The sequence below is a fragment of the Hyperoodon ampullatus genome (assembly GCF_949752795.1).
Source record: "Hyperoodon ampullatus genome assembly, chromosome: 10".
Taxonomy (NCBI): Eukaryota; Metazoa; Chordata; class Mammalia; order Artiodactyla; family Ziphiidae; genus Hyperoodon; species Hyperoodon ampullatus.
In genome coordinates, this window is record NC_136923.1 from 33,895,461 (window position 1) to 33,920,657 (window position 25,197).

The following is a 25,197-nucleotide window of genomic DNA, read 5'->3' on the forward strand; positions in this document are numbered from 1 at the left end:
GGGGCTGCTTGGGAGAAGAGGTGGTGGGACAGTGGTGGGAAGGAACTCTGCAACACTCTCCACAGTTGGTTGGCACAGCACAGTAATTAGCTGGGGGTGGCCTCTGGAGCCAGAATGACTAAGAATTCTGCCTCTGCTGCTCAGTTACTCTGTAACTTTCACCTGTAAGAAGAATAATCAAAGGACCCACTTAATAGAGTTGTGAGGATTAAGTGAGCTAATATATGTAAGGTGCTTAGAACATATCATGTGACGTGAGCATTTGCTGCTGTGATTATCATTACCTGGGTCCAGCAAACTCTGGCTCATGGACCAAATCCAGCCCTGCCATCTGTTCTTATAAATAAAGTTTTATTCGAGTACAGCCACACCCATTTGTGTACATATTAATCTGTGGCCGCTTTCATGCTACAATGACAAAATTGAGGCAAAGTTAAATATTGTTTACAAAGGCTATATAGTCCCCAAAGCCTAAGATATTTACTGGATAGCCTTTTACAGAAAAAGTTTGCTGATCCTTGTTTTCCCTTTGTTTATTTTTTAATAGATCGTTATTGGAGTATAATTGCTTCACAATACTGTGTTAGTGTCTGTGGCACAGCAAAGCGAATCAGCCATATGCATACACATGTCCCCATATCCCCTCCCTCTTGAGTTTCCCTCCAATCCTCCCTGTGCCACCCCTCTAGGTTATGGCTAAGCACCGAGCCGATCTCCCTGTGCTATACGGCTGCTTCCCACCCACCAGCCAACTATTTTACATTCGGTAGTGTATGTATGTCGATGCTACTCTCACTTCACCCCATCTTCCCCCTCCCACCTCATGTCCTCAAGTCCATTTTCTATCCTCAAGTCCATTTTCTATCTCTACCTCTTTATTCCTGCCCGGCAACTAGGTTCATCAGTACCATTTAAAAAATCGTTTTAGATTCTATATATATGCGTTAGCATATGGTATTCCTTTTTTCTCTTTCTGACTTACTGCACTTTGTATGACAGACTCTCGGTCCATCCACCTCACTACAAAGAAGTCAGTTTAGTTTCTTTTTATGGCTGAGTAATATTCCATTGTATGTATGTGCCACATCTTCTTTATCCATTCATCTGTCGATGGACATTTAGGTTGGTTTCATGTCCTGGCTATTGTAAACAGTGCTGCAATGAACATTGTGGTACATGTCCCTTTTGGAATTATGGCTTCTCAGCGTCTATGCCCAGTAGTGGGATTGCTGGGTCATTTGGTAGTTCTACTTTTAGTTTTTTAAGGAATGTCCATACTGTTCTCCATAGTGGTTGTATCAATTTACATTCCCACCAACAGTGTAGGAGGGTTCCCTTTTCACCACACCCTCTCCAGCATTTATTGTTTCTAGATTTTTTGATAATGGCCATACTGACTGGTGTGAGGTGATACCTCATTGTAGTTTTTTTTTTTTTTTTTTTTTTTTTTTTTTTGTGGTATGCGGGCCTCTCACTGTTGTGGCCTCTCCCGTTGCGGAGCACAGGCTCCGGATGCGCAGGCTCAGCAGCCATGGCTCACGGGCCCAGCCGCTCCGCGGCATATGGGATCCTCCCAGACCGGGGCACGAACCCGTATCCCCTGCATCGGCAGGCGGACTCTCAACCACTGCGCCACCAGGGAGGCCCCTCATTGTAGTTTTGATTTGCATTTCTCTAATGATTAGTGATATTGAGCATCCTTTCATGTGTTTGTTGGCAATCTGTTTATCTTCTCTGGAGAAATATCTATTTAGGTCTTCTGCCTATTTTTGGATTGGGTTGTGTATTTTTTTGATCTGCATGAGCTGCTTGTATATTTTGGAGATTAACCCTTTGTCAGTTGCTTCGTTTGCAAATATTTTCTCCCATTCTGAGGGTTGTCTTTTTGTCTTGTTTATGGTTTCCTTTGCTGTTCAAAAGCTTTTAAGTTTCATTAGGTCCCATTTTTTTTTTGGCTTTTATTTCCATTTCTCTAGGAGGTGGGTCAAAAAGGATCTTGCTGTGATTTATGTCATATAATGTTCTGCCTATGTTTTCCTCTAAGAGTTTGATAGTGTCTGGCCTTACATCTAGGTCTGTAATCCATTTGGAGTTTATTTTTTTTATTTTTTTTTTTTTTTTGCGGTACGCGGGCCTCTCACTGCTGCGGCCTCTCCCATTGCGGAGCACAGGCTCCGGACGCACAGGCCCAGCGGCCATGGCTCACGGGCCCAGCCGCTCCGCGGCATGTGGGATCCTCCCAGACCGGGGCACGAACCCGTGTCCCCTGCATCGGCAGGCGGACTCCCAACCACTGCGCCACCAGGGAAGCCCTGGAGTTTATTTTTGTGTATGGTGTTAGGTAGTGTTCTAATTTCATTCTTTTACATGTAGCTGTCCAGTTTTCCCAGCACCACTTATTGAAGAGGCTGTCTTTTCTCCATTTTATGTTCTTGCCTCCTTTGTCGTAAATTAGTTGCCCATACGTGCGTGGGTTTATCTCTGGGCATTCTATCCTGTACCATTGATCTGTATTTCTGTTTTGTGCCAGTACCATATTGTCTTGATTACTGTAGCTTTGTGGTATAGTTTGAAGTCGGGGAGCCTGATTCCTCCAGTTCTGTTTTTCTTTCTCAAGATTGCTTTGGCTATTCGGGATCTTTTGTGTTTCCATATGAATTGTAAAATTTTTTGTTCTAATTCTGTGAAGAATGCCATTGGTAGTTAGATAGGGCTTGCATTGAATGTGTAGATTGCTTTGGGTAGTATAGTCATTTTCACAGTGTTGATACTTTCAACCTAAGAACATAGTATATTTCTCCATCTGTTTATGTCATCTTTGATTTCTTTCATCAGTGTTTTATAGCTTTCTGAGTACAAGTCTTTCATCTCCTTAGGCAGGTTTATTCCTAGGTATTTTAGTCTTTCTGTTGCAGTGGTAAATGGGAATATTTCATTAATTTCTCTTTCTGATTTTTCGTTGTTGGTGTATAGGAATTCCTGAGATTTCTGTGCATTAATTATCTATCTTGCAACCTTACCAAATTCACTGATGAGTTCTAGTAGTTTTCTGGTGACATCTTTAGGATTTTCTGTGTATAGTATCATATCATCAACAGTGACAGTTTTACTTCTTCTTTTCCAATTTGTATTCCTTTTATTTCTTTTTCTTCTCTGATTGCTGTGGCTAGGACTTCCAAAAACTATGTTGAATAACAGTGGCAAGAGAGGACATCCTTGTCATGTTCCTGATCTTAGTGGAAATACTTTCAGTTTTTCACCATTGAGTATGATGCTTGCTGTGGGTTTGTCATATATGGCCTTTATTATGTTGAGGTGGGTTCCCTCATGTCCATTTTCTGGAGAGTTTTTTATCATAAATGGGTGTTGAATTTTGTCAGAAGCCTTTTCTGCATCTATTGAGATGATCATATGGTTTTTATTCCTTAATTTGTTAAAGTGGTGTATTACATTGATTGATTTGCATATATTGAAGAATCCTTGCATCCCTGGGATAAATCCCACTTGATCATGGTGTATGATCCTTTTAATCTGCTGTTGCATTCTGTTTGCTAGTATTTTGTTGAGGATTTTTGCAACTATATTCATCAGTGATATTGGTCTATAATTTTCTTTTTTTGTAGTATCTTTTTCTGGTTTTGGTATCAGGGTGATGGTGGCTTCGTACAATGAATTTGGGAGTGTTTCTCCCTCTGCTATTTTTTGGAGGAGTTTGAGAGGGATCAGTTCCAGCTCTTCTCTATATGTTCGATAGAATTTGCCTGTGGAGCCATCTGGTCCTGGACTTTTGTTTGTTGGAAGATTTTTAATCACAGTTTCAATTTCATTACTTTTGATAGACCTGTTTATATTTTCTAATTCTTCCTGGTTCAGTCTTGGAAAATTGTACCTTTCTAAGAATTTGTCCATTTCTTTGTGGTTGTCCATCTTATTGGCATATAGTTGTTTGTAGTAGTCTCTTATAATCCTTTTTATTTCTGCAGTGTCAGTTGTGATTTCTCCTTTTTCATTACTAATTTTATTGATTTGCATCCTCTCCCTGCTAAGTGTTTATCAATTTTGTTTATCTTCTCAAAGAACCGGCTTTTAGTTTTATTGATCTTGGCTAATGTTTTCTTCATTTCTGTTTCATTTATTTCTGCTCTGAACTTTATGATTTCTTTCCTTCTACGGACTTCGGGTTTTCTATGTTGTTCTTTCTCTAGTTGTTTTAAGTGTAGGGTTAGATTGTTCATTTGAGATTTTTCTTGTTTCTTGAGGTGAGACTGAATTGCTATAAACTTCCCTCTTAGAACTGCTTTTGCTGCCTCCCATAGGTTTTGGGTCATCATGTTTTCATTGCCATTTATTTCTAAGTATTTTTTTATATTTCTTCTTTGATTTCTTCAGTGGTCTCTTGGTTATTTAGTAGCGCACTGTTTAGCCTCCCTGTATTTGTGTTTTTTACAGTTTTTTCCTGTAATTGATTTACAATCTCATAACGTTGTGGTTAGAAAAGATGCTTGGAGGCTTCCCTGGTGGTGCAGTGGTTACGAATCTGCCTGCCAATGCAGGGAACACAGGTTCAAGCCCTGGTCTGGGAAGATCCCACATGCCGTGGAGCAACTATGCCCATGCGCCACAGTTACTGAGCTTCGCTGTAGAGCCCGTGAGCCACAACTAGTGAGCCTGTGTGCCACAACTACTGAAGCCTGCATGCATAGAGCCCGTGCTCCACAACAAGAGAAGTCACCTCAATGAGAAGCTTGTGCACCGCAATGAAGAGTAGCCCCCGCTCGCTGCAACTAGAGAAAGCACACATGCAGCAATGGAGACCCAAAGCAGCCAGAAATAAAATTAAAAATTAAAATAAATTTAATTTAATAAGAAAAAAAAACATGCTTGATACAATTGAAATTTTCTTAAATTTTCCAAGGCTTGATTTGTGACCCAAGATGTGATCTATCCTGGAGAATGTTCCATGTACACTTGAGAAGAAAGTGTATTCTGCTGCTTTGGGGTGGAATGTTCTATAAATATCAAATCTGTCTGGTCTGTTGTGTCATTTAAAGCTTGTGTTTCCTTATTTATTTTCTGTTTGGATGATCTGTCCATTTGTGTAAGTGGGGTGTTAAATTCCCCAACTATTATTGTACTACTGTCGCTTTCTCCTTTTGTGGTTGTTAGCATTTGCCTTATGTATTGAGGTGCTTCTATGTTGGGTGCATAAACATTTATAATTGTTATATCTTCTTCTTGGATTGATCCTTTGATCATTTCGTAGTGTCCCTCCTTATCTCTTGTAACAGTCTTTATTTTAAAGTCTATTTTATCTGATACAAGTATTGCTGCTCCAGCTTTCTTTTGATTTCCATTTGCCTGGAATATCTTTTTACATCCCTTCACTTTCAGTCTGTATGTGTCCCTATGTCTGAAATGGGACTCTTGTAGACAGCATATATATGCATCTTGTTTTTGTATCCATTCAGCCAGTCTATGTCTTTTGATTGGGGCATTTAATCCATTTATATTCAAGGTTATTATCAATATGTATGTTCCTATTACTATTATCTTAATTATTTTGGGTTTGTTTTTGTGGGTCTTTTTCTTCTCTTGTATTTCCTGCCTAGAGAAGTTTCTTTAGCATTTGTTATAAAGCTGGTTTAATGGTGCTGAATTCTCTTAGCTTTTGCTTGTCTGAAAAGCTTTTGACTCCTCCGTCGAATCTGAAAGAGATCCTTGCTGGGTAGTGTAATCTTGGTTGTAGGTTTTTCTCTTTCATCACTTTAAGTATATCTTGCCACTCCCTTCTGGCCTACAGAGTTTCCACTGAAAAATCAGCTGATAACTTTATGGGGATTCCTTTATATGTATTTTTTGTTTTTCCTTTGCTGCTTTTAATATTTTTTCTTTGACTTAATTTTTGTAGTTTGATTAATATGTGTCTTGGCATGTTTCCCCTTGGGTTTATCCTGTATGGGACTCTCTGTGCTTCCTGGACTTGGGAGACTATTTCCTTTCCCATGTTAGGGAAGTTTTCGACTATAATCTCTTCAAATATTTTCTCAGACCCTTTCTTTTTCTCTTCTTCTTTTGGGACCCATATAATTCAAATGTTGGTGCATTTAGTGTTTCCCCAGAGGTCTTTGAGATCGTCTTCAATTCTTTTCATTCTTTTTTCTTTATTCTGCTCCCTGGCAGTTATTTCCACCATTTTGTCTTCCAGCTCACTTATTTGTTCTTCTGCCTCAGTTATTCTGTTACTGATTCCTTCTTGTGTATTTTTCATTTCACTTACTGTGTTGTTCATCTCTGTTTCTTTGTTCTTTAGTTCTTCTTGATCTTTGATAATCATTTCTTGTATTTTCTCAATCTTTGCCTCCATTCTATTTCCAAGATTCTGGATCACCTTTACTATTATTACTCTGAATTCTTTTTCAGGTAGATTGCCTATTTCCTCTTCATTTATTTGGTCTTGTAGGTTTTTACCTTGCTCCTTCATCTGTGACATATTTTTTTGCTGTCTCATTTTTTTTTTCAATGAATGGGATTGTGTTCTTGTCTTACTGGTTGTTTGGCCTGAGGCTTCCAACACTGGAGTTTGTAGGCTGTTGGGTAGAGCAGGGTCTTGGTGCTGATATGAGGAACTCCGTGAGACCTCACTCCAGTGAATATTCCCTGGGGTCTGAGGTTCTCTGTTAGTCCAGTGGTTCGGACTAGGAACTCCCACCGTAGGAGCTTTGGCCCGACCCCCGGCTCATGAACCAAGATCCCACAAGCCACATGGGGTGGCAAAAAAAAAAGAGAAAAAGAACAAAGTAAAAAATAAAATTAGACTAGGAAACTAACAGGTGTCTTAGAAAGAATATAAAGATATAGATGAATCAAAAACTGGAAGGTACGTCAGTACCACAATAGTGAAAAAGAGGAGGGAAAAGGAAAAAGAAAGGGGGGGGAAGGCCTTGGCTGTGGAGGGTGGGGCCTAAGCAAGGGTGAGGTTTGGGTGGTGGGTGGGGCCTATGCTTAGTACCCACAGAGCTGGAAAAGGCCCTGGGGGCTATGGGGGTGGGGCTTAGGCTCAAGGAACAGAAGGGACCCAGGCGTGCCCCCCACCCCTGGTCTCAGAGGGCAGGGACCTCACCTAGGAGCCCAGCAGGCTTCCTGGGCTAGAGTGAGCAGGGCAAACGCCCTCCTCTCCTCTCCTGCTCCTCCGGTCTGGGAGGTCCCCTCCCACCTGCCTCTCCTGGTGTCCAGGGCCTCCTTCTTATGCCCCCAGGGACCCACGCAGCCAGGAGGGGTCTTTGGAGGGCTGGGGACCAGCCTGGGAGCTCAGCAGTCTCCCCCGGCCTGAGTGGGCGGGACAAACGCCCTCTGCTCCTCTACAGCTCCTCCTGGATGGCTCCTCCTGGATGGCTCCTCCCGGGTGGCTCCTCCCACCTGCCTATCCTGATCTCCCAGGGCTCAGAGGCGCCAATCCTGTCTGGCCTCCACTTCTCCCCCCTCAGTCCCCCTATGTCCTACCGGTTCACTTTGGGGTTCCTCCCATCTCCTTGGGTGTCAGAGTCCCCCACCAGCAGCCGGCAGGCGCCCTAGGTATGGGGAGACGCTAACTCTGTGTCTTCCCACACTGCCGTGATCCTTGTTTTTAGAGTTTAGAAAGCTTTTCTCAGCAGCATAAATGAGAACAAGCCATCAGCCTGCTGTGAACTGTGTAGATTTTTAAAAACTGTCTATTGAATATAAATTAAATTAGGAAAGAGAAACACAGCTCATTTCTTTTGGACTCAACCTTTTAGATTTTCAGTTTACTTTCAAGAATGACTTTATAGGAATGACAGCTCTAGGTTTGTTATTGTGTTTTTACTGGGTAATAATGCCGTGTTATATTTGTCAGTCCAGTTTCATTTTATTCCTTTCTACTTTGACTGGGTACCATTTCATTGACAATAAACTGATATTCATTTTATGAGATTGAATTCTTCGCTGTAGAAGAATTCTTGTTCTCAGGCCTACATGACCAGGCTGTGCTCTCTGGGTCACCAGACCCATTTGGGAGACCAAATGATGTAAAATTTACTTGGTGAATAGTAAATTGGAGCCACGCTTCTTAGGTAATCATGTGATCCTTACAGCTGTGTATGGTCTACTTGACAAAAGAGTGCCTTCTTATTAAATGCCCATGGACTGAACATTGAGTTCTGAGACAGATGAAAAATAGGCCTTGCCTTTTCCGTTTGAATTTCCTGTGGATACCAGTCGTACCAGGTGCATCTAGAAGAGGGCAAGGGGGCATCAGAGAGGGCTGGCTCTCTCTGCACTCTGTCCCTGGGGTCTTCTCTAACAGGCCCCCATCATCTACTCTGTTTAGCTTAAGCTGTCAGTCATTGGGTTCCGTTCATACTTAGGGCAGTGCTCCATTGATATTTGGGCAGAGGAGATTCTTCAGGGCTAGAGTAAGGGAGAACAGTTGAAAGGAGTCGGCCCTTTGAAATCTCCCCCAAAGTGAAATATCTATTAGAAAAACAAACCCTTCTCTTGCTGATTGTGACCATCTTCTGCTGTGTAATCTGTTCTCTAGGTTTTCCTGGCTCATGTGGGGAAATCAGCAATGAGGGGAGTAGATTACACTTTAGAAGAGGGTCATTTGGGTCAGGGGGATCAGGCCGACATTTATAAGTTACCCACTGTGTGCGAGGGACTGTTTTAAGAGCATTAGGCTTATGAAATCATTTAATACCCCCACCCCCCAGTGAGGTAACTTGCCCAGGGTCACACGCTTAGGGTAAGGGATGCCTCTGTGATGAGAATGCAGCCAATCTGGCAGCAAAGTCCTTGGTCTTGGGCATCTTACTGTCTTGTTTCTTGACCTGATTTGTCTCAAATGATTCTCATCAGACTGAATGAGGAATAGCCTTATTGAATCATCTCCTCCAAGGAGAGTTTTGCTGGTGGGACCCAATACTATATGGTGAAAAGCTAGGACTCTCTTTGTCTCTGGGAAGATCCACTTCTCAAGTATTCAAATCTGAACACTCCCTGCCCTTTAACACCTTCTTCCTTTAGCTATATTATCAGGTTCTGGGTATATCCAACTGTCCTGGTAAATGATAAATGATGTCACTTTAAGGTGTGTTGGCATCATGTGCTTTAACTGAAGGTGGCCTTGTCTCTGGATCCTTGTGCAGCCCCAAACACCACAGAGGAGGTGGGAACAGCAGAGAGGGAGATGGGAGGGTACTTACCTCCAGGGAGTGAAGGGAGAAAGGACTATAGGTAGGGAGGGGAGGGGGAATCTACTGAGGAGGGAAGTCAAGAAGGAAAGCATGGGGAGATAGTGGGCATCCTGCTGAAGGGTTTTGGCAAGGACCTAGGCAGTCGTCAAAGCTAGTGGCCAAACAGGTAGGCTGCTCTTGAGGGGATGCTGCAAAATACAAAGTCCAAGAGATCTGGCTCATTCTGGAACTAAGTCCTAAGACCTTGACCCTACTTGTTGCTCTTTGTTGGGGGGTAGAGCTAGATTCAAGTAGCCACAGCTGGCCAGATACTTTCTCTTTCAGGAAGGAATACCATGCTCATGATATTCAGCACATTTGTGCATGCTGTAAAAATATCTTTAGAATATTTATGATAGCTTTCTAAAATTTATAGCTATGCTGAAGTACTGAATGGTATTTACAAGCTTTAAAAAAAATGGGATCATCTCAGTGGTTAAAAGTAAAAGCTTTTATTATGGGAAATTCTGCATGCAGTACTCATTGTCAGCTTCCATTGTGTGTGTGTGGCCCATCTACTTGTGCAGTCACTTCAGGATCCCAGCTCACTTACCCATGCTTGTCGTGACCTTCCTGCAACACTTTCATTAGGATAACCTTCCAAGAATGTACCTTATCTTATTATTAAGGAAATCACAAGCGGAAACTAAATGTATGACAATAAGGGTTTAGTAATGCGTTCCAAAATCCATTGCCTGAGGTATTTGGAATACCTGCTATTCTGGTGTGGGAAGCAAGACACTAAGTATGTGTTCACAGTATTGCACAAGACATGATTACATTCATATTGTAAACTAAGCGTGAGAGGGAGGGAACATACTGTAGTCTGCTCTAAGCATTTTACCTGTACTAATTCATCAACTCTTCACGATAACTCTGTGAGTTACACACAGTTATTTCCATTTTATATGTGAGGTACAGAGAGGTTAAGAAATTTGCCTGTGGTCACACAGCTATAAAGTAGTGGACTTCTGATGGAAACCCAGGCAGTCTGGCTCCAGAGTTTATGCTACTAGCCCCTGCACTGCAGCTGCTCCTGGAACATTCATATAACTCAGAAATTATCTTCCACAGTGGTTGTACCATTTTACGCTCTGAGTTAAACCTACATCTAGTTATTTATCCAAGAGAAATGAAAACATGTCCACAGGGGAAAAGAAAAACTGATACAAGAATGTTCATTGCAAGCTTATTCTTAGCAGTAAAAAATTGGAAACAACCCAAATATCCACTTAACAAGCAAATAGCTAATCAAACTGTGGTATATTCATAGCAATGGGATACTATTCAGCAGTAAGGTGGAGCTTACATACAACAATATGAGTGATACCAAAACCTTGCCTTGAGTCAAAGAAGTCAGATACAAAAGAGCATGTACTGAATGATTCTTTGAAGTTCAAGAATAGACAAAACAAATACATGTAGATAAAAGTTAGAGATTATTTTAGGGCAGGGGGAAGGGACATGAGGCTGGGTGCTGGCTAGGCTCTATATTTTGATTAGTCAAAAATCATTGACTTATGTACTTAGTATCTGTGCCTTTCCTTGTCTGTATTTATACCTCACTTAAGCACATATAAATACATACAGTAAACTGTGAAAGCTCCCCCTTCTCCAATCCAGTTACCTTTCTCAGCGATAACCATTGTTTACAGACTGGTGTGGAATTTCCAGGAGTATATATACTTGCCATTTCCATTTGTGTGCACATACACATCCCAGTAGGCTTTTATATTTTAACATAAATAAGGTCAGACTATATGTATTATTCTGCTACCTGCTTTCTTTTTTGTTTAACAATACGTCTTGAAGGTTTTTCCATGTCCATACTTCAGTTTTGCCTTAATGTCCTTAGCTAGCTTAGGATTCTGTAGTATGAATGTACTTGATTTCTTCAGCCAGTTTCCTTCTGATGGATGACTAGGCATTTTTCAAATTTTTACTTTTACGGTGCTACTATGAAAATTGTTGTACACATATATTTGTGCACATATAAATGTGCAAGCATTTTTGTAGGCTTCTTTCCTAGAAGTGGGTTTGCTTAGGCAAAAGGTATGTATGCTGTGGTGGATACTTACAAATTGGTTTCCAAAAATGCTTTTGTCAATGACACTCCTGACCACATGTGAGAGAGCTGGATTCCTGCATTCTCTCCAACAATGGATGTTATCAATCTTTAAAGATTTTGAGAGCAGATGGGTAAAAAATGACATCTTGTTTCTGCCGAGATTTTAAAAGGGAAGTTTTGATCTTCTAGTTTATATGCAAATGTGCACATGCCCATAGAGAAACATATGCATCTCCTGTCCTATGCTCCAGGCTATGTAATTCTAGAGAACAGTTCTCTTTCCTTTGGGAAGAAAGAAAAAGAAAGAAGAGAGGTACTAAGCCCTCAAACACAGTATGATAAGTGGGAGAAAGTATGGTATTAAAGGCAGGAGAACTAAAAATCATAAAAGTTTAAATAAATGAAAGAGATCTCAAACCTGGTGAAAGTAGTATTTATTCTGAGTTTCATAGAAGGTGTAGGATTTTTGAAAGTATTTGATATGGTTTCTAAGTTCAAACAATATTATAGTATCTATTAGATATTAACATAGAGAGATGACAGTGACATAGGTGCAAGCATTCATTCATTCAAATATTTTTGAGGGCCTGATGCTCTCTCAACAGCAAGTTAGAGAATACATTCTAATTTTAATTTGATGGACTATTTTAGTGAAAATAGCAAAATTCTGCTCATTTATTCCTTTTTTAAAATTTATTTTATTTGAGGTATAATTTACAATGTTATGTTAATTTCTGCCATATATCAAGTTACTCAGTTATACATATATATACATTCTTTTTTGTATTCTTTTCCATTAGACTTTATTACAGGATACTGAATATTGTTCCCTGTGCTATACAGAAGGGCCTTGTTGTTTATCCATTCTCTATATTAATAGTTTGCATCTGCTAATCCCAAACTCCAAATCCATTCCTCTCCACCCTCCCTCCAGAGCCCTTGGCAACCACAAGTCTGTTCTCTATGTTTATGAGTCTGTTTCTGTTTCATAGATAAGTTCATTTGTGTCATATTTTAGATTCCACTTCTAAGTGATATCATATGGTATTTGTCTTTCTCTTTCTGACTTCACTTAGTATGATAATCTCTAGGTCCACCCATGTTGCCAAAAATGGCATAATTTCATTCTTGTTTATGGCTGAGTAGTATTCCATTACACACACACACACACACACACACACACACACCAACCACATCTTCTTTATCCATTCATCTGTCAACGGACATTTTGATGGCTTCCGTATCTTGGCTATTGTAAATAGTGCTGTAGTGAACATTGGGGTGCATGTATCTTTTGAAATTATAGTTTTCTCCAGATATATGCCCAGGAGTGGGATTGTAGGATCATATGGCAACTCTATTTTTAGTTTTTTGAGGAACCTCCGTATTGTTGTCCATAGTGGCTGCACCAATTTGCATTCCCACCATCAGTGTAGGAGGGTTTCCTTTTCTCCACACCCTCTCCAGCATTTGTTATTTGTAGACTTTTTAATGATGACCATTCTGACTGGTGTGAGACGGTACCTCATTGTAGTTTTGATTTGCATTTCTCTAATAATTAGGGATGTTGAGCATCTTCTCATGTGCCTGTTAGCCATCTGTATGTCTTCTTTGGAGAAACGTCAGGCATTCATTCTTAATATGGTAGCCATTGTTGATCTTGATACCTGTTGGAATTTTTAAATTTAGTCCAAATTTGTTAATGATGGCTGAATTTTGAAAAGTGACATGACTTGCTTTATGAAACTGGTCAATTTAAGGCAAACATTGAAAACTGACCCTATCACTGTGCTCTCCAACTAACCTCTATCCACCCCCCGATCCTGTAACTGCTTTTTAAAAGAAAAACTGTGTCTTGGATATATTTTTAATGGTGTTTCCTTTCAGAAATAGTTCACTCCAAAAAAAAAAAAAAAAAAAAAGAAATAGTTCACTCCAAAAAAACCTTCTTTTCCCAAACATGGAGTAGGTCAGTCTCTGGCATAGCCTTGGAATGCCTGAGTTGCCTAGTGGGTGGGAGTTTGGGAAGTGGGTGTCAATGACATCTTCCCCTGAGGCAGTATTGCCAGAGGGCTTTGCAGTCTGTACCCCCAGGAGCTCTGCCTTCTTAAATTAGAGACAATTGAGATCTGTACTGAGTTTAGCACGATTTATGCAGTGTGAATTTCCTCTTGCAGGTGGTAAGAGGACTGTTAAGTCACTTACAGATTTCATTCTTGGAAATGTCAAGTTTATTAGTAGCAAAAATCACTATGGTCATTCCTTCTAGTGAGCTTCTGTGGGTGCATTTACTCTTCTCCAAGGTATCTCAAATTTTTAAATTTCATGACTTCTCTATCTGCCTCCCTGTCTCTCCTCCTACTCTGTAAATTGCTGTTTCTGACCCGTGCTTCAGGCAGATTTATGGCTTCCCTGAGGGCCACCTGAGAGAGATTGTCTAGTAGATGAGGTTCTGATCACCTGTTCCTAGGCCCCCCTACTCCTTACCTCTATCCTACCTCTGGCAGAGCAATTTTTCCTTCCCTTTTTAACTTTCAAGTAGGCTTTTACTAGAAGAAACACTTCCAATGATAGAAATATATTTGAAAGCCATAGCAGTCCTGCAAAGGAGTTTGAACACTGTGTATGGATCTCTTGATGTTCACGTGTACAGAGACAAGATGGTCACTTTTATCACCTTACTCTGCACTGATCTAGTTGGCCCAAATCCTAAGCAGTGCCATTCAAAACCCAACTTTTCTTTTCTAATCACTGGTGTCCTAAGTAAGACAGTATTTGAAGGAATGGTTGGAGAATGCTAATGATCAGCCTCCATCACAGAGTCTGAACTTCAGCTTCTCATTTTTCTTAGCTACTCATTCTTAATTCAGGAAAGCTTTCAGGGATGCATGGCTTTTGAATTTGCTTTTTCCTTTTTGGATTTAAAAAACACGCAATATCCCAGGAGGTAAGGTCTAATATGTTCAAACTGCTCCAAGAACTATGTGGTTTTTTTTTAACAGTGCAAATGATGTTTGTAATAATAATCAATTTTATTTATCACTGGTACTTGCAGGGGAAATATTTAGCAATTAGCTCTGTGTATTTCAAAGTAATAAAAAATATCTCTTTATAAAGATGTTCTCTAATTAAACCGCCTCACTAATATCACTGACCTCTCCATCACATTCTGTTACTGAGCACTGATCTTATTTCCTAAGCAACTAGAAAATGTGCTTGCCCTGGGTTAGAATGAGCTTTGGAACTACTATATTCTTTTTCAATTAGGAAGCAAAAGGTCATTCTTAACATCTTTATAGTAACCAAAAGACAATCTCCTAAAAGTAGATTAGTGAGTAGCCTTACTTCATAGTTTCATATGTATGCATTACTGTGTCCTGTAAAAATGAGAAATATCAGACAGTGATTATCCAATCCAAATAATGACTAAGAAGATGGTTATTCTATCTCACCTTTTACCCCCTTAATAAGTGCCACCAGGAATATTAAAATCACTGCTTCAGTTGGTTCTGTAAATATTTATAAGGAGCCAAAGTGTTCTGAATATTTTTATTAGCAGGATTTCTAATAGATTTTTTGGCTTAATAAACAATTCTCTTGAACTTCATTTTCTTGGAGTGGGAGGGAGTAGGGGAGTGTATAATTTTATGAGGACTAGAAATAAGGGTTTCTCGTTGAGCGTGACTTCCACCTGGTTATTAATGGTTTCCTCTGGACATGTTTGCTGCTTGTCTAGTTTTCATCTCATTCATAACTTTGCAAGAACAGTGATTGTCAATACGCTTCTTTTGGGAGTCAGGGCTCAGTAACAGTCGCTGACTCAGCAATGCTGGGGAGAGGGGACAGAGGGATTAGCAAGGACCCCAAGTGATTCTGCCCTGTGGCTCTCCTCTTCGGGAATCACTGCTTCTGAGCTCTCTGTACTGCCCTCCTGCCTGCTCATGTGTTGGATTAGATTTATAGCAGCTGCTGTCGACATGGTTGCCTAAATCTGTGGAATGTTTTGCTAAACACTACTGGTGAAATAGTCCACATTAAGGCTGTAACTCCCTCCAACACACACACGTTTTTTTAACCTGTCCTCTGTCTTTAGTCTTTTACTCACTTGATCACTTTATGATTTTGCACTTTGACATCCTATAGATTCATTAAGATCTTTTATTCCAAGCACCCGGGCTTTATTTAACGTGGTGATTAGCCAAAGTGTTATTCTGTTTGAGCTAAGTGATGACAGTGTATTTGATTGGAGGCTTGTAATTATTATTTTAAAATCAAAGTAATAGATTATGATCTCAAAATAGGAATGTGATCCAAAAGAATAATAGTAATTAGAAAAGCAACCACTTAGAAGAAAGTAAATGCCCCATCACAGACCACAGGGGCCTCTGTGCCCTGAGTCCCACCTACCTTTGCAGTCCCATTTCCTACCTCACTTCTGCCCCAACCCCGCACCTTCCTGCCCATGCTCCCACCCCACCCCCGCCTTGCCTGGACTAGCCTCACTGCAACCTTCCAGTATGTAGAAGTAACTGTGTTCTTTCCTGCCTTGGGAATTGCACCTGCTGTCCTCTCTACCTGAGGAACTCCTCCACTAGTGTCTCCTTGGCTGGCTCCTTCGAGTCTCACCCATAGTCTCGTCTCCTTAGGGAGGTTTCCCTGGCCACAGTGACTGCAGTCATTCCCACACCCCACTGCCTGTTCACACATAATGCACATCATCATCTCTCACAGCATCCTATTTATTTCCTTCAACGTTAGGAATCCTAAGTTGTGTCTCCTTGGTACTTGTCTGTCTCCCCCACTGGACTCCAAGCTCCATGAGGAAGATGAAGACTTTACCTTTCTCATTCACCACTGCAGCCTCACTGCCATTCTGGCACCTGGCATTGAGTGAGTGCTCAAGACGTACTTGTGGTTGAATGAATGGAATATTCTGAGGTCCTAAATTTTTCTGAACCCATAGCAAAATATTCTATACTTAGTACTTCTATTAAGATAACACATTATCTTCCAGTGGTTGAATTTAACCAAACTGTGCTGACTTTTCTCAGGCACATGAAGGATCAGAATAAGAAGGTGGCTAACCTCAAGCACAATCAACAGTTGGAAAAAAAGAAGAATGCCCAGTTACTGGAAGAAGTCCGCAGGCGAGAGGATAGCATGGCTGACAACTCTCAGCATTTGCAGGTAAGCCCAGCCTTCTCCTCTTAACCCTTAAATAATTGGAGATTGACTACCTCCAACATATACTCCTTGCTGTGGGAAAATATGCATGGAAATGGTGGACTTGCCTTTGCTCTGAGTCCAGCACTAACAGTGTACTCCCAGGGAGCCCAATAGGTCTTTCCAAGTTCAAAGCATCATTTTCAAAATAGTACCCAAGAAAGGCTGGCTACGGTGGAGACTACTAATGCTACACACAGTCTCTTGGTTCCTGTACCTCACCTTAAAAGGCAAGGGCTGCAGTTATAGATTTGGCAAGAAGCTTCAAACAGAAATGTCTTCCTTTTAGAATTATATTGAACTTGTTTTGGTGTCAGAAGGGAAATGTATGAGTATTATCACAGAAAGTATTTGGAAGAGGATGCATTAAACTGACTTCAGACAGTTTACAGAACTGGTTTTATTTTGTTCAAAACTCCAAGGCTGTGATCATTATTCTGTCTTTTCTGTGGAATATAGTTATCTCTGAATGGATGGCCTATCTCGGAAACCAACCAACTGATGGAAAACACCAATTTTTCCTCATTAACCATCCCTGTTTTTGGCAAAAGAGCTCTCCCCATGTGTTCAATAAAACATTCAAGCTAAAACAGGGCATTTGCTTTGAAGTCCCTTTATTTATTCCAGTGTGCCTTTAAACAGAGCAGTTCAAGTTCGAGTTGGCCAGAGTTCATGTTAAATTCTGCTTATTAATTAGTGTCTTTCTCTAGTTATATATTAGGTTTCCTCCTTGGAGATAGAAGAAGTTAGATAATTTCAATATGTACTCATAATTCATTTTTTTAATTGACCAAAAGAGAAATAAATAATTATTCCAGAGTAGGAAATCCAAGGAAATGTCTTGCACAGAACATGGCACAAGGTGGTTACTTAGTCAGTATTAGTTTCTTTTTTCTCTGTGTCCTGGAGGCGCCTTAATGGTGTCAGTGAAGCCCCTTTACATCGATGCCTGATTTGGATAGCATGAGAGTAGCATCAGGTCCTTTTTTCACTCCTGGGATCGTCTTAAGATGGACTGGTAGTTTATTTGAATCCATGGCTTCCTCAATGTTTTTGACAACCAGGGTTTTGGGTGTTAATTCTCCCATGAATCTTATGAGATGTTATATTAGAGCCTACAAACTGAGATAATAATAACTAAAATTTGCAGAATTTTATTGCCTTGTCAGACATGTATTCTTATTTATTCCTCAACAATAATGCTGGCAATTTTATATAAGGTAATACTAGAGTCTCAGAAAAGTTAAGAAGTGGCATCCTAGTAAGGGGTGGTCATAGATCTGACTTCAGGTCTTCCTGCCTTCAAGAAACTAATGTAGAGGAACAATAACAGTAGTGGATACCATTTATTGAATTTTCAGTATGCTGTGTACTGTGCTATGTACTTTATAGCACCTATTAAATTCTTATGTCAACTGGGTTAGTTGGGAATCTTATTTCCAAGTGACAGGAACACAACAACCTGAACTAAGCAAAAAAAAAAAAAAAAAAAAAAGTTAGGGGGAATCTGTTGGCTTAATAAACTGAAAAGGCCAGGAGAGGAATTCAGGTCTGACTACATGCAGATATTCAAGCAATGGCATCAGGAATCTGTCTTCATTCTACTCACAGGCATGCTTTGCTCTTTGTTGCCTTGAGTCTCAGGAAGGTTGTCCACAGTGATGCCAACTATGGCCACCAGCAGCCAGCCTACATTCTATAAGTGCAGCCATCACAGGGGGAGGAGAAAGGTTCTTTCTGAGTAGTTCTAGCAAAAATCCAAAGGCCGATAGAATAAATAAATTGGCCAGGCCAGGATCAAGTTATATGATTACCTGGAATGTAGCGGTAAAGGGTTAACCTCACCCAAATCTGCTGGGCTGAGATTGAGGACAGGTGATCTCCCACAAGAAAGAGAGGAGTTCTGTTCAGAACAGGTGCTAGGCAGGTAAAATCACAGAGATCCACTATAACCGTAATAAGGGGTATATTCACTACCATTTGATATATGAGAAGAAGAAGGCCGTTAGAGGTTAAGTAACTTGCCCAAAATTATTTAGCTAATAAGTGGCAAAGTGAGGACTCAAATCCAGATCTGACTGTCTTCAAATAGTGAGAGTTCTGGAGAATTAAGAGAGGAAGGTAAGAAAACTGTGGAGTGGCAGAGAGACTTCATGGGATAGATGGGACTGGAGGTGAGTAAGTTTGACATGGAAGGAACAGAGCAGTAGGGAAGGCTCACTGGCCGGGAGAACTATCAGAGAAAGTACAGAGGCTGCAGAGAGCAAGGTACAGTCAGAGCACAAAACATAATAGACCAATTGGTCATGGTGGCAGTGAAGTTAAGTGTTGTTGTTATCTTTCTTAGCCGACTCTGGAGCTAGAATGCCTGGGATTCAAGCTTTAAAATTTACTAGCTGAGTGTCCTTGAGCAGGTTACTTAACTTCCCTAAGCCTCAATTTCCTCATCTGTAAAATGAGAATAATAATTGCATCTACTCCAGAGTTATTGTGAGGATTAAAGAGTCAATGCATATAAAGAACTTAGAATTGTAATTGGCATAAGCTATGGTCAAAATAAGTGTTAATGATGAACTGTTATTATAGTAACAAGGAAAAGATAAAAGAAACATTTTCTAGAATATTTATTACATGCATGGGTATTTATATAGTTCTACTCTGATATGCACTGAACATCAAAGTTTTTGTTTTTTCTATATCTAGTAATTTTTTCTTTTCTAAGGACACATCTAGTTATGGAAATTAATGTCTTGTTTTGGCCCATGAACTTTTATATAGCAATATTTTCATAAGGGGCCTTGATAACTACCTCATAGGCATATTCATAAAAGATAGCATGGTCTGGAATTGCTTAGTTGCATTCCTGACCACCCCAAATAAAGGATAGCATTTGAATGCAATAAAAAGTAATCACGATTAATTTTGATGAAAATGTCTCTGGTTAAGGTTAATAGAGAGTGAAACTCCCACTTTCCTGGATTGTTAAGCAGATGTACTCAGATGCAGTAATTACTGCCTTCTGAAGACAGAACTTTCCTTTCTGGGGGCACTTGATTTTTCAGTATTGCTGTTGTTTTAAGTACTTCCTGTTTATAAGTTAGCCTATTAATCCCTTTAAGTATCAGTCAACTGGGATCTGGTTTGGTTGGTTGGTTGGTTGACTGGTTGGTAGATGTGGGATTGGCACCTACTAAATGTGATTGATTCTACACCAGCATTTTGTAATGGTTGGACACCCGGACTTCATGATTTCAACCAACCAAATAGGTATAACATCCAGAAAAATCTCAGGTAGAGTACTGCCTGCAATAATAATAGCTGTTCACTTAGGCTCCAAAGAGAGATCAAAGAGATTCATCCAGTTGGTATGAAAATTGGAGACAAATTTGAATGTAGATAGAGTGACCATGTTATTTATTGTCCAAACCAGGATGTAGGCAAAAACTGGGCCATTTCAGTCAAACCTAGAAATATAGTAATGCTAAGAAACATTGCACAAACTCACCCCTCTTTAGTTCCTAAGTTTATAGTTTTATGTCAGGAATTGCAAACTCAAATGCCTTCAGGGTCCAGGCTGTTCATATAAGTAAGAAACAGGTTTGCATGTAAGAAAATTTATGACGTCTGGTTCTTTCAGCTTGTTTTTTTTTTTTTTTTGGTAGAGATGTATCAGTTAGCAATTGCCATAATAATGCTGTGTAGCAAATCACCCCCAAACTCACTGACTTTAAAGCATCAGTAGTTATTCTCACAGATTTTTAGGTGGACAGAGTAGCTCAGTTGCTCCAGGGTGGCCTAGGGTGGGCACGTCTGCTTCTCACTCAGGTCTGTGGGTGGCCAGGGCGGCTCTGTTCCACACGTGTTTAGTCTGAGACTCAGGCTGGAGGGGCATCAGCAACCCAAGGGAAACTCTTCTGATGATAGTAGCAGAGGCACAAGACAGTAAGCAAAAACATGCTAGGCCTCATAAGGCCTAGTCTTTAACATTATGATTTTTCACCCCACTTCAAGACACATGTATAAGCTAATAGTCAAGGATTGGGGAAGTACACTCTGTCCATGAAGAGAACATTGTAAAGAAGTAGATACAAGGAAGGGTGAAGAATTGAGACCAGTCACTCAATCTGTTAAAAGAGATAAGGTTTGGAGAAACATTTCTCTATTATAGGGAAAACAATAGCATAAACATAATGAAAAATTACAGCTGCAGTGGCCTTAGTTTATGGATGTAATTGAGAGTGATGGAGACTGAGGGAACTCAAGAGCCCATGCCTCATTGAAAGGAGTTGGGACCACTAAGCTTTGGCTGGATGTTGCCACAAAGGTGGGCCTAGGGTTGAGGGACCTTCTGTTTGTCATAAAATGTGAATTTTTATGTGAAATCCATGGATTTTAGAAAATTGGTTCAGTTTTTTAAAGCACTCTTTGGGTCCAGTGAAGCACATGTGCTGGTGAATTGACCATTGGTTTGCAGCCTCTGTTGCACAACCTCATGCTCTGATCCCACTGGTTTCACGTGGGGTAAATAAAGAGACTAAGAGTGCACCCTAGCTAGGTCAGCTTGACCCATCGAAGACAGATGGCAGTTCAGCATGTTTGTGTGAGGTTTTTTTTTTTTCCAGAAAATACCTTGAATAGCTTGAGTTATTGTTCCCCAGAGGAATACCCACAATCTATAGGAATAGGGAGTGTTCTTAATTTAAATTCTAAAAAAATTTGGGGGTGGGGGGAATTGGCAAAGAGAGCAGGAAGGGAAAGATAAAGACCCATGGAGCTGAACTGTCCAGTGTTCCAGTAGTGGCCCTTATTATTTTTAGCTCAGGGCCTTGAGTAAGGCAGGGAATCTCTCTGACCCTCACTTTTTTCATCTGTAAGTGGGGATTACACTCTCTATGTCCATGGGTGGGTTAAATAAGTTGAGGTTTATGAAAGAGCCTAGCATAGCACCTGATGTGTGTGACGTTCAGTTGTTAGAGCTTTCTCCCAGAGAGACTGATAATGAGCTTTTAAACATAGAAGACAGTGACCATTGGGAGTATCACCCAACAAATACTTTGCAATTGTTTTACACTGATGAGTAATACAGATATAGAGCACACACCAGTAAATGGAAGTTTCCAATAAAGCATTAAAAAAACATTTTGGGCAATAAGGAGGAAAAATTTAAACATTTTTCAAGTTTATGTTGAATTGTGTGTGAAAGTAAGATGTGAAAGATCATGATTTTCTTGTATAATTCGTTAGAACTGTTTCCCAGGACACAGATTATAGAGCATAATATTTATGACTGGCCTTGGGGCTTTGGGCTTCTGTGTGTCCCACTAGAGCCCACATGAACATTTTTCAACAAGGTGTTTTGCCGAAGATTCACCCTAAATCGTCATTACCAGAATGGGGTGCATTCCCCACCCCCCCGACCTCTAGCTATTAATTGCTGAGTAAATATGCCAATTTGAAGTCTCAGTGGACATCTTTGTAGATTTTGGCTGCATTTTTCCCTGTGCAGCTTATCGAGTTAATGAACTAACATTCTAAGAAATACATGTGCCAATATTTTATGCTTCCTTTCTGTTGTATGTCTGCAGAATTCTCTTCAATTTATTGCTTGAAAACTAAAGTCTGTTCTTGTATGCTTCCGTTTCCAAATTATAGGTTCCCAGGGAACTGTAAAGTTTCTTCTCTGCCAGTGGTTAAACCCAAGTGTGATCGGTTTAAAAAGCAAATGAATGTTCCCATTTGTTCTTGTCCTTTTAGTAAAGTTCTAAAAAATAAAAAAACCTAGAAAGACAATTTTATTTTTCAATTTGTGCAACTCGGTGCATCCATATCTTTTTTCCAATGGGACTTCCTTTACTTGGCTCCTCCAATTAGAGTTGGAATCGGCTAGCAGAGGAAGTGTAACAAATAACATAAACCTCAAAAATGCGTAGATTTCAGCAAAACATATAGTTCTTTATGAAGTTCCCAAGCTTTGCTAAGTTTTTTCTTCACAGAGGGACACATATGTTTTAAGCAGCAGTTTTTAAGCCTCATATCTGTACGTTCATCACTAAGTCGCTGAGCTAAGTTCAATTCCCTAAGCTTAAAATTGTTACTGTAACTGTGATCTATGTTCATGTGTTATGGTACACTTCTAACTACTGCCATTGGAAGAAACCTGACCAGCAGAGTTAAGAGATTCATCATTGTCAAAATATGATTATTTAGTTCCCAGTTTTCCATGGCTGTTCTGTTGGCATGGTGTAGAGTGATTTAGGAAGGCTCCATTTCAGCCGTCTTGTTCAACACATGGAAAGATGAGAAAAGTCATCCTAACATAGGTTTAAAAGAAAAATCCACATTTGTTCAAATTTTCATTAGAACTTAATATGATTTTTTTTTAATACTCCGAGGTGTTTTATTTCTTTTGTCTTGTGATTTTCTGCCTTGATGGGTAGAGGTTGGGAAGTTCCATTAAATTATGGATAAATTCCATCGTGTTGTTGACATGTGGACTGAGCTTCATCCAACATTTCCAAACTCGGTTCATGGTTTCAGACGATGAGAAATACTCAAGTATTTGCAGGTCTGTGGAGGACACAGAACATTGGCAAGGGGGACTGCGGGTTAGTACAGAAGTGCTTTCTTTTCTTGGGGATTTATTTTGACATTTGTTTTTCTTTCACACTATAATCCCCCACGAGCCAAAAAATGACTTTTGTTGTAGCAGGTCCCTGTAGGCTTTCTCAGAAAATCTTATTTGACAATCAGTTTCTAGTAGCCTTGAGTTGAAGTCAGTTACTCTTTGTAGTAACTCATAGACTGTCAGGGGTGACAAGGCATCCTGTGCAGTGTATTTGGGAGCTAACCATTTGTTACAAATGTTCCAAGAAGCCAAGTGAAATCATGTAAATAAAACTGTTGTATGTGGAGTTTTTCTTCTTTCCTCCCAATAAAGTATTACTTGTTTTTCCAAACGTGCAGTAACTTGCATATTTCTTCTGAGAAACGTCTTCTGCTTTTTCCTGAGGATTTGTGACCTAATCCTCCACTTCATATAGCCCCTCTGTACAAACACAATGTATTTCTGTGGAAAAGAGAGGTTTACCCTTAATCGAGTGTTGCCTAATCTACCTACTAAATTACCCCCTGGAGACAGAGTAGGGTTCATTATTCTTTGCCGCAGGGTTTTCATGTTTCGCTCCATTTGTGCCTCTTCGGCAGTCCTCAGCAAAGTGGATGTTTGTCAAAGACAGAAGATCCTGCAGAATGAAATGTAACATATTTGTCAGATGAAATCACTGTTAAAATGGGAGTAGAGTCTTGAATGCTCTGGAATAACAAAGCTTGAGGGGATGCGGGCTGGAAAAAGAAATCTTGCTAGAATGATCTGATAATCTTATTCATTTAGGTGGAGGTTCCTTAGGAGGATGAGACTTTTTTTTTTTTTTAATATTATCCCATTTTTGTGCCTTTGGTCCCAGAAATACAAAATGATAAGGGGAAGGCAACCTGCATCCTACTATGATCTCCAGTGAGAATTAGAAGCAGACATAGATGTGCCAAAGGAAGGGTGTGCTTCAGCTCTAGGGAGAGGGGGCCTTGCTTTGTAGAGTCTGCTTTTCCTCTGTTTAACTTTGACCTCTGGGTTCATTTTGAGGTGAGGTTTGGGCTGTAAACTGGAGACATCATTTTTATATGTTTATTAAAATCACTGCTGATGATCAAGTTAGCCAATAATAACAATAATGCAGCTCAGCTAGAGCCCTGTGTGCTTCTCAAAGTGCTTTCATGGGGTGATATTCCTTTCCCAGGTGAAAGTTTGTGAACCAGAAATCATGCTTTAAAAGCCACTGAGAAATGAGACTTTTAAGGTGTGTACTTGGGAGTATGTTTTTCTTCAATTCTGCTTGAATCCATACCATGTGCAGTATAATTTTCAAAGTAGACACAATGAAGGCATTACTGAAGAACCTACACTTTGAAGGCAAGGGGACTGAAAGAAGAAAAAAGTTCTGATAGCACACCTTATTATTTTTTCAAAGGTAGAATTTACATAATAACTCACACACGTGAGATTCTGGGAGTCAGTAATCCCTAGGGACAGTCGTGTTCAGCATGCATCAAAAAAGCCAGTCCAGTTAAACCAGCTTTTCCTGGCCAGGGTAATTATGGCAGGTTTACCCTGAGATATGGCTACCAGAGGTTAGTCACGGGGGCACCTGCAGATCACAGTGCATGTCACCCTGACATCAATAACCTCTTTCTAATAGATGTTGGTGTTCCAGACCATCGCTGGCCAAGGTGGAGACCTGGGCATGGTTAATTTTTAAAAGATGTTAACTTTGACTTATGGCTTGTCCAAAGCATTGCTAAGCTGTATATTCAAACACTCCAGATTATGGAAATGACAATCAATGACATGGGCAATGATTTAGATGGAAATCTTGCAAAAAGAAAATACAACTCTAAAATCTTGTTCCTATTCACTTAATAGTCTCTCCTGTAATACGTGTTTGGGAAGTTGGTGATCTGGATTTATGACATTTTTAATTTCTTCTCTGCTATTACACTCTCCCTCACTTCTTATTTATGTTGCCTGGAAAAACCCTGCAAGGTTAAGTAATCATAAGTTTTTCTTAAGAGAAAGGACCATAGACTTTGTTTAATACAAGC

General features: G+C 40.1%; 1 protein-coding gene across 1 annotated transcript in view; it reads left to right on the forward strand.

Annotated features, from left to right (window-relative positions):
* The window catches only part of ERC2 (ELKS/RAB6-interacting/CAST family member 2), a gene marked incomplete at both ends in the record, with an annotated part of 849,176 nt that overhangs the window by 473,381 nt on the left and 350,598 nt on the right, over positions 1-25,197 (forward strand). Inside the window, one exon of the mRNA XM_079713573.1 lies at positions 16,371-16,506. Within this exon, the coding sequence (XP_079569699.1) occupies positions 16,371-16,506 (136 nt within the window). The remainder of the gene's footprint in view (positions 1-16,370; positions 16,507-25,197) is intronic.